The 9,938-nt window shown below is 36.0% G+C and overlaps 1 protein-coding gene and 1 long non-coding RNA gene across 2 annotated transcripts in view; one reads left to right on the plus strand and one right to left on the minus strand.

The window, feature by feature from the left end:
- LOC107578792 (probable palmitoyltransferase ZDHHC20) overlaps positions 1-6,694 on the plus strand; it is a 14,756-nt gene extending 8,062 nt beyond the window's left edge. Inside the window, exons 5-12 of the mRNA XM_016264712.1 lie at positions 161-183; positions 374-474; positions 1,127-1,259; positions 2,232-2,358; positions 2,583-2,666; positions 2,946-3,055; positions 3,286-3,333; positions 5,110-6,694. Of these exons, the coding sequence (XP_016120198.1) occupies positions 161-183; positions 374-474; positions 1,127-1,259; positions 2,232-2,358; positions 2,583-2,666; positions 2,946-3,055; positions 3,286-3,329 (622 nt within the window). The 3' untranslated portion in view covers positions 3,330-3,333; positions 5,110-6,694. The remainder of the gene's footprint in view (positions 1-160; positions 184-373; positions 475-1,126; positions 1,260-2,231; positions 2,359-2,582; positions 2,667-2,945; positions 3,056-3,285; positions 3,334-5,109) is intronic.
- A 2,085-nt stretch (positions 6,695-8,779) lies between these two features.
- LOC107578012 (uncharacterized) lies at positions 8,780-9,828 on the minus strand. The gene is made up of 2 exons (XR_001608283.1): positions 9,379-9,828; positions 8,780-9,044 (listed from the first exon to the last, which is right to left on the minus strand). It is a non-coding gene; the product is annotated as an uncharacterized lncRNA (long non-coding RNA).
- Between the last annotated feature and the right edge of the window lie 110 nt (positions 9,829-9,938).

The following is a 9,938-nucleotide window of genomic DNA, read 5'->3' on the forward strand; positions in this document are numbered from 1 at the left end:
TCTCAATAAATAAATGACAAAGTATATATTTTTGTCTCATTTGTTTGATTGGATTCTCTTTGTCTACTTTTAGGATTTGTGTGAAAATCTAATTATGTTTTGAGTCATAGTTATGCAGAAATATAGAAAATTCTAAAGGGTTCTTTTATAAAATAAGCAGCTTTGGTGATTTAAGAGACTTCTGTAAGAGACTTCTTTCAAAAACATTAAAAATCATACCAAAACCACGTTTTTGTATTGCAGTGGATGCTGTTTTTTTCATTTATATACATCAATATAACACTATATTTTCCTCCATATATTTTTACTAAAACTTTTTAACATCCATATATGTCGTGCAATGATCTTTGTGTGTGCGTGTCAGTTTTTTAAGACACAGAAAAAAGGGATGAGTCTGCTTCTAACATTCTGTCTGTGTTTTTAACACTTTGTCTGAAGCTTTGCAGACGGAGGGCTATAGAGCATTGCCCGGAGGTAAACCACTCACGCTTGCTTTGCACTGTTGTGACTGTGGGCGATGGTTTGATGTTGCACTGTTGACTCATTTTGCGTTTTCTTTTACTGATTAAAATAAACGGCAAAGTTGCAATAAAGAGTGTAGTTTAGCATATTAAAATATACAGATGCTTCTTAGTGGTACAGCAGCCAGTACTTACCAGACAGGGATTGTAGTGTTGAGGCTGTTAGATCTAGAGGTCTTCTTGAGCTCTACAACTACATCTGATGCCATTAGAAAAAATTACACACATTACCTTTAATATCGTCAGATGTCCAAATTTATTTATTCTAGTTTGACAGCAGCACTGGCTCAACCAGTGGGGTGTTTTGGGCAGATCGCAAATGGGAAAGTGTCTGGGAAACGCTTTTTCACTTTGTGTGGCGATGCTAGTGGTACAGAAATTATGCACTTCACCTTTAAAGAAATCAGCTGTCAATTCAGTTTATTTGTAAAGTGCTTTTTAGAGCAGCTTTACAAATGGCCCAGAGAACAAGGGTCTTGCCTAAATATGCCTTAGTAGTGCTCTTCAAACTACACTGGTATATTTGATGAATGTATCTCCAAAAAACACTTTTTTTTTTTGTTTTTTTTTGTCATTTTCTCATGTTCTGCTTTCTTGCTCAACAGAATCACTTGCCAGACACTCATGCAAAGTTCCACGTGTTGTTCCTGTTCTTTGTGGCGGCCATGTTCTTCATCAGTATTCTGTCACTCTTCAGCTACCACCTGTGGCTCGTGGGAAAAAACAGAACCACTATAGGTAAGATGTTGTTAATACTTGCTGCTGCTTTTTCTTAAGCTTTGTAATTAATTTCTAACTGCTTAAATGTTGTTGCTGCTGTTTCTTGCTTTTTCATCTCCTCCTTTTCCTTCACCTTTTTATCATCTTTTTTTGGCTTAATTATTCTCCAACTGTTGAAATTGTTGTTGTAGTTGTTACCTTCTTCTCCTCCTTTTATTCCTCTGTCTCCTTATTCTTCTACTTCTTTCTTCTTCCTTTCCTCCTCTTTCTCCTCATAATTTCTTTAAAGTTGAATTAATCTCCAACTGTTAAAATGTTATTTATATTTGCTCCTTATTCTTTTACCTGTACTTATTCTCCTACTTTTTTCCTCCTCCTCCTTATACTTTCTTTAGTTTAAATCATCCCCAACTTTTCAAATATTATTAATATTTGCTCCTACTTCTCCTTCTCCTTAATCTTCTGCTTGTTTTTCTTATTTTTGTTATAGTTCTTTAATTTTTAAATAATAAATTGTGATTGGTTGTCTTTCGCTACACTGCAAACACTGCTGTTTCTTTCAGGAAATGCCTGTCTTGTAAATAAAGTTATTGTTTCTTTAGATTCTGATTACTTCCTCAAAGAATTTCAGTCCTGGTTCATATTTCCTTTTCCGTCACTTTGTTCTTCTAGTCCTCCTTTTTCTTCGCTCCATATTGTGACCTATTTTTGATAATTTCTTACTGAGGGAAACTGCAGTCACATGTTCAGTCAAATAAAACTTTGCTGATTGAAGTAAAATGTAAATGAATGTGGGGGTGGATTGTGGGTGTGCTTATGAACAATATTTAGGTCAAACTTCAAGAGGAAAAGAAGGGGAAAAAAAACTTTTCTGTGCCCTTCAATGCAGTTTTGATGCACCTCCCAAAGGTTGTTCTAAAGTTAAGGATGTCATTTGTGTTGTGTAGAGCAGGAACAGACCTCATCCTAATCTCTCATCCATCTGTTCAGAGGCGTTCAGGGCACCGGTGTTCAGAAATGGCCCAGATAAAAATGGCTTCACTCTGGGCTTCCGCAAGAATGTCACCCAGGTGTTCGGAGACCAGAAGAAGTGTTGGTGCTTGCCCATTTACAGCAGGTACAAAACACATCCATCAAGCATCATTTGGGATTTTTCAGTGTTTGAGAGGAAGTGTTAATGTATTTCAATTAAAAATTGCAAAACTAAAAAAAAAAAAAAAATCGTTTTTCACCAAAATTCTAAAATGTTTTATTCAGTTTATAAACCGCCCCTTTAAGTTTTAGAAGCATTCGCATGAGATGTTTTTGGCAGGTATCATGAGTAACTGTTTTTTTCTCTAGTTTGGGCGATGGCTACACATTCCCTACCCGCCTAGTCAACGCTGACTCAGAGCAAGGCAATGCTGAACACCAGGCCATTAAATGGTAATTACAATCTCATTTGTGAACAATACCACTAGTCACTTGAATGACAGTATAGTTCTGCAGTTTGGCATAAATTATGATCATTTTCCCCTTCAGCTGTTTCAGATCATTTAGTTATGTTGTATCTTTTTTTTAATCTCAGATCTGTTTTTCCAGAAATGTAGTCTTCGGAGTGTCAACATTAATTTTATAATGTAATGTGAGGTGAGGTTTATTCTGGGCCAGTGAAAACATCCGTAAGCGTTTGTGACTGACACATAATGGTTGTTATGGTAACAGCACTGTTGATGGACAGGCAAACCCCAGACCTCTGAGTGAGTCACAGAATCATCTCCTAGGCAATGATTTGCAGTCTGAGGAGCAGAAAGACAGCAGCCCGACAAACATCGGTACGTCACCACTCCGCTTTTACACCCCTCGTAAATGCTAAAGAACATTGTGAATTTTTTTTCGAGGCATCACTAGACATTATTAAAAATCAAGTGATTTCACTGAATCTTTGCCGCTTTGATGCTCTGCTCCTTAATATACACCCGCCTGCTCCCTAACGACATATTACACTATAATATGAGGAAATGTATGCATTTATGAAATTGATCCGTCTGGGTTTGTCTTGCAGAGGTGTGTCAGCCTGTTTCAATTATTATGGAGAATGAGTCCTAATCAGGTGAGTCTGCAGTTTGAACATCCAGCCAGTGTTACTAGCCAGGTTTCCATCCAAGGATTTTTTTGGCGAAAAAAATGTTTAGCACTTCAGAATGTTTACCGATATAGCTTATGGAAATGCCATTTATCGATAAAATTGTTGACTCTATATTTTTTCTGTTTAAATTTAGTGCATAAATTCTATTTTGATACTTCAAATGTCGTAAAAATTTGTTTTGAAACACTTTTTGTCGAGAAAAGTGTCTTTAATGCAAATAAATGTGGTGTCATATGACAGAATTAGCCTATATGCAGTGTCTGTGTTTGTGGTGCACCATTTCTCAGTAGTTCAAAAGTGCATTAAATCTATCATATTCATATTATTAAATTGTATATACAATTATTTTATTATTATGGTAAAAATAAGATGTTACCTCTCAAACATAGCCTTTTTTTCTTGATTAGCCTACACTTTAGTAACGTTGCAAGTTAAAATTTATTCATTTTGTTCTGTACAATACAGTACAATACTGTAATCTGTACACTGTAAAAAAATAAAAAAGTGGTTTTAACTTAAAGTGCTCATGCTGCTCATATTTCTCATATTAACCGGTTAACAGTTAACCTACAGTCAGCTAAACCGTTTATTTTTTAAATGTAATTTTTCAAAATATTTTAAAAAGTTTGCTGCATGCATGGTTAATAATATAAAATAAAATTGTGTATTTGAGAGAGAAAAAAAGCAGGTAAGTCGCATTTAATCGCATTTTATTAGGAAATACCGGTAGCCTAAATAAAGCTAAATGTTTACAAACATTATAAAAATAGCTAGGCTATATGCTATTTTAGTTCCCCTCATTCCACAACAAATCCTTTAAATTTAATGGTATACTCAAAACACAACAAGAATGAAAATATAAGAAGCCTAAACGAACGACAAGCCAAAACGAAATAATTTAAAGGGTAACTGAAACCGAAACCGACTTGGCCTCACAAACCACTCTCATTCAGTACGAAACCAAATGTTTCCATATTTGCTATGTATTTGGATGCCAAACTATGATTTATTATGTAGGCTAAACTGGGTTTTGTACTCGTGCTCCATTATCCATGTAGGCTAAAATAAAATGTGCTTGGCATAATTATCACGAATGGCACAGATTGTACTACGGGCTATTTAAATTCAGCAGTGTGTTTTTTTTCTGTATGTTTGGCTGACTATTTTATGATGATAATGAACAGGCTGCATTGTCAAGTTAGCAATACTTAGAACTGTGTGCGCTCGTGAGGCGTCTGCACGATCACTTGAATTTTTATCTTATAGAATACTCCTTTTGTATTCATATAATTAAGAGTAAGACATCATTCGAAACTATTTGAAATATTACTTTTATTTGTGTGCATTCACAATAAGAACAAAACATTGTGCTTTTGTAAAATAAAGGAAACGAACAGGATGCCGCTTTCACAAGTTTCATTTTCAGGTCTATGCTCAAGAAGTGGTTAACAGGTAATAAATGGATCATAACTATTCCATAAATATAATTTAGTACAATAAATTCCCCTAATAATACAAAATATTAAATAAAAAAAGTCAAACAAAAATATAGTACATTCATTTCATTGAAATATTCAGTGTTCATTAGCTGGAAAAAATTCCAACTATATCCTTCCTCTCTGTTGTTATCGTTTCAGTTGTTGTATGGACTTCCCTTTTCTCCGAATTAAAACAAAGTTATATAGTTCTAGTTACCTTTGGTGCAAAGTTGTTTACTTAAAGTTTTCTCTTTCCTTACAGGACTTGGCATGGCACCAGGATTTTTTCTCATTTATGAGTACTGTTATCGTGAGATGTCATGTGAAAGAGCACACAACCCTCAAGATATCATGCCTTAAGGTTAGCAGCATTCTCTCATATGGAAACGACCTACAACGTGTTGCTGTGGTGGATGTATTTACCTGCGCTCATATCTGCACAAACTCTCAAGCTCTTCACACCAAACAACTGGACGGCTCTTTCACTGGGTTTTATGATGTTGTGACTAACACACTTTCTTTTCTCCAGACATGCACATTTATTTGAACAAAATACCCTAAAATGACCTTCAGGTTGTTCCGTCCAATGATTAATGTGTTTATACTGGTTTATCTCTGGGACTACTTCACTTTTGTAGACCAAAAAAGTCAGGCAGGTGTTTCTACCCAAGATGCACTTTTGTCACCAAGGATTTGTGTGGAATGCTTTGCAGATGTTTACGGATCTGAATGAACATGAAAAGTGTATTGCAGTATTTGATTAGAATGCGTTCCTCAATTGAGATACATTTCACGACACAGCAGTGTAAACCTCAGCTAATGTACCATTGGAGTTTTTCAAGTATTTTGTGAGATGATAATTCAGAAGAAAGTGCAATGAGGTATTTAATACTTACTTTCTAGATTTTTACATTAATGTACACTCTATTTGTGGAAAACTCTATTCAGTAATATCCAACAACTTTGACACCTCTACCCATTCATTGACACTTTTTCTCTTTTTTCATTGCATTATGAAATGTTTTCACTTTTTTTCCAAACCTCATTCCCCGCAGCATTATACTATCAGCTTGTGCCTTCAAATGAGGGTTAAATTTTGCAGCAGATTGTGACATGAAAGCACACTTAAGATTTCCAGGTTGTGTAGCATACGCAGCTCAGTCGATTATTGTAGAGGGAACTCAAGCCAAGATCTTAAACTTGCCACCTGCATCAAATATGGCAAAATGAATAATAGCAAATCGTGTCAGTGGAGTTTTGACATGCATTCCTCAATTTAAGTTTTAATTCCACATGAATGTGTAATGATGTGCAATTTATAGTTTTGTTTCTGCTGTTCCGTGAGGTCCGTTTACAGCTGCACCGGAGGACTCTGACCTCATAAGGAAGCGCTTGTGTGACTGAAATGCATGCCTTTCTTTGCTTAATATTTTTAAGTCTCTAAAACTCATGGAAGTCATTGAATCATGTTTATGTGGAACGGTAATGTTTTTTATTATAGTTTTATAGAATTGTCTATTTATGTTATTGTGAAACGTGACCTCTATAGCAGAACATGAACTGATGTAACCATAGCAACATCATCCTGAAATCTGCCATGCGTGTAAAAATAATTCCTGATAGGCTGCTGCAAGTCGTGTTCTATTTGTCTGAGGACATGATTGTCTTTATGAACATTTCTACAGGCAAGGACAGTGATTGCCAAATATAAATTTTAATATCAAGAAACTCACTAATCAATCACTTACTCCCTCATGAATATGTAATATATTACTGGAGTTTGAGTACCAAAAATATGTAGGACCATTTTCTTTTTCTGATTTTTATTATTTCTTTATGGGGAGGAAGTGCACAGAATTTTCAGCTTTTTTTTGTACTTACCCTGCAGGCCAGTTTGGTTCATGATGTTATATTTGAAGATGTTTCTGAAGTCTGAACAGTTTGCACAGATTTTCCTCGTCTAATTCAATTTAATGTTTGTACTTTGCAGATTTAACAAGTATTCAATGTATGCATTATAGTAAGACTTAATAAAAAAAATAAAATTCAGCACTCTGTGGGTATGTGATTTTTGACAGGGAAAAAGGAATAAAACAAATTGATTTACACTAACAGAATGTTTTTTTATGGTGAATTAATTCAGTAAACGCAAAAGAAATCCAAACCCATGTTTCCCATGCAGATTTAACAAGTATTCAATGTATGCATTATAGTAAGACTTAATAAAAAAAATAAAATTCAGCACTCTGTGGGTATGTGATTTTTGACAGGGAAAAAGGAATAAAACAAATTGATTTACACTAACAATGTTTTTTTTATGGTGAATTCCGTAAACACAAAAGAAATCCAAACCCATGTTTCCCGTCTCACCTCATCTACAGTCCTGAAAATGCAGGGTATTTAGTTGTTAGGCTTTGGAATGGTATTAGAAACGCCTTTTCAGATCATACAGGAAAGATTCTCTCATCTAAATCTATAATTAACTTCTGTTACATCAATGCTCATTTCCTTTGATAAAAAGAAAAATAAATTCTTAGTCTACAGTCTTTGTCATATTTGAGAGCAGTCAACCAACCTTTGACTTTCATTTGCACACAAAGTTGTCAGTGCTGATCTTTGATCTCAAAAGACATTAGATGAAAACGGGATGCTGATCTTAAATCAGCACTAATTATGGAGTTAAATTGCTCCAACACAGTGACATTAAACCTGTAAGCAGTATAAAACAGTGACGTCTAAAGTTCAAACAGCAGCAGAGGCTAAACCACACAAATGATTAACTCAGAAATTAGTTTTAATTAAATTGACATTAAAAACAAATTAGGAAGACTTGTAATCAGAGGTGAATAATTCGGATGATATTTGAGCATTAAAACAAACAGCCTGTAACAGGATGACACCAGGTCTCATTAGAACTACAATACTTATGCTTTGGAAATGGAAAAAAAATAAGCACACTAAAATGCAAGCACAGACAAACCACTCGACATGAAAATAATTTGCACAGGACATTTGAAAACATTTCCAAAATTATAAAGTGTTTTTTTTCTTCTTCTTGATGGTTGTGACCGATATCTAAATAACCCACTTTACTGTTCATACAAGTTGTCGTCTTTGGGGGGAAAAAAAAGGAAACTAAATGATGTTTTCTGTTAGCTCTACCTTAAAAAAAATGCAGATTTCCATTCAGAGACGGATAAACTTTGTGGTAACTTTCAGCAATGGCAATGTGGTGAAAGCCTCATTTTCCTCAAAAACTAGAGCTGATTATTCTGTATTAAAACTACTGTGATGACAGATTCATTACTTCAGTATTTACTCAACATGCAGATGTTACAATCTTATATTCACACACTTATAAAGATGCTACTACAGGAGATCAAACAGTTATGAGGGTGTTACAACTAAACCAAGAACCTGACAGTCCAAACTGAAGTCAAAACTGCAATGCAAACTTAAATAAGCAGGTAAAAATCGGAAGAGCTTTAAAACAATCATGCTTAGAGCAAACCAAGCATGCACTGAGGCAATGAAAACAATCAGGGCCTCGTGGGCCACTGAAGTGGAAAGTGAGACCGCCTCATGGCGCCCCCTACTGGAGCTCCCGCCTCATCACAGGCCCTTTGAGAGCGGCCGAAGCACTGGAATGAGCTCATCCACAGGACATGTGACTCCACACAAACACTACAAGCCGACACTCTAAACAGCAGAACTGCTGGTTTCTCTCTCACACACGTATACCTCACGTGCTTCCTCTTCATCCTGCACTTTAATCAACCCCCCCGAATCAGCTAAGCTGGTTTCAACCCCCTCCAATCTTATCTATCTCACCCTCAAGAAGTAAGCGGTTGTCTATGCACGCAGCATTTTAAGGGGAAAATACTGATTTCTTTCTTGTAAAGTGGCTTGATGTGTCACTCCGTTCTTTTTTTGGGGGGGGGGGTTTGACAAAAAGCTTGTTGGATTTTTCCCCTTTCTACTCATCCTCTCTGAGTGACATTTCTTCATCTTCAACTTTCACAGTGGAGGATGACTGGTTTGTACAGCGGTAGGTCAGGTCTGCGGTTCAGCCTACTTTAGCCCAGATCAGGAACGCTGGGATGTCCCGGACAGGCACGTTACGTGTGAGAGCTTTGACTCTTAGGTTGCGGTCATCCGTGAGCAAGACCACCTCCCTGCGCAACCTCACCGGCCCATCTGGAGAATACAAAGCATGTGAGTCAGAGAAGAGAAATGTTTTTATCAGCTGTTTGGACTCTCATTCTGATGGCACTCATTCACTACAGAGGATCCATTGGTGAGTAAGTGACGCAAAGCAAAATTTCTCCTAATCTGTTCCCATGAAGAAAAACTCATCCACATCTTGGATGGCTTAAAACTTGGATGGAGTAACTATGTCTTTAAAAACATAGCAATCAAAGTCAGATGCTGTAAAAATTTGTAAATGGATTAATAATTAGAAACAAATTCAGATGGAATTCAAAAGCGCGCCCTGTGGTGATTGGCCCCTAATAAGTAAAAGTGAACTGACTTCTCTCAGCAGGCATGAAGTCCTTGGCTTTGTCCTGACAGTAGTGCAGACAGCAGGACAGGATGACATCATCGTTGTTGCCCTGGGGAGACAGACGCACAATGAGTGGGTGGCTTTAAAATAGAGTTTAAAGTCCTTTTAAAGTGCATTTCTGAACTTCTTAAGGGATTTTTCACACTAGAGTTGCAGGTTGATGTTGAAGCCATTTTCTGAACTTGGGTTGCGCACCATGGAACCGCGTCGGAGTCTCTCCCAACGATTGTTCCCTGAAGATTACCGTTAGACTAATTTTGCAGCCTCTCTGTCTTGTTACTTACATGAGAGTGTTAAGACAGGTGATTATAAAAGAATCTCTCATTTGAACCTCACTATCAAAAGTAGCTTTAGATTTGACAAATTGAGTTGTCAGTTCAGAATTAGTTTAAACTGTTAATTTCAGATCCATTCACAACTCAGTTGTGTAATCACTAAACTAAAATGATTCTGATTTTTTTAATTTTATTTCTTTTTATATATATATATATATATATATATATATATATATATATATATATATATTT

Source organism: Sinocyclocheilus grahami, unplaced genomic scaffold (genome assembly GCF_001515645.1).
Source record: "Sinocyclocheilus grahami isolate Dianchi unplaced genomic scaffold, SAMN03320097.WGS_v1.1 scaffold32.1, whole genome shotgun sequence".
In the NCBI taxonomy this organism is placed as follows: domain Eukaryota; kingdom Metazoa; phylum Chordata; class Actinopteri; order Cypriniformes; family Cyprinidae; genus Sinocyclocheilus; species Sinocyclocheilus grahami.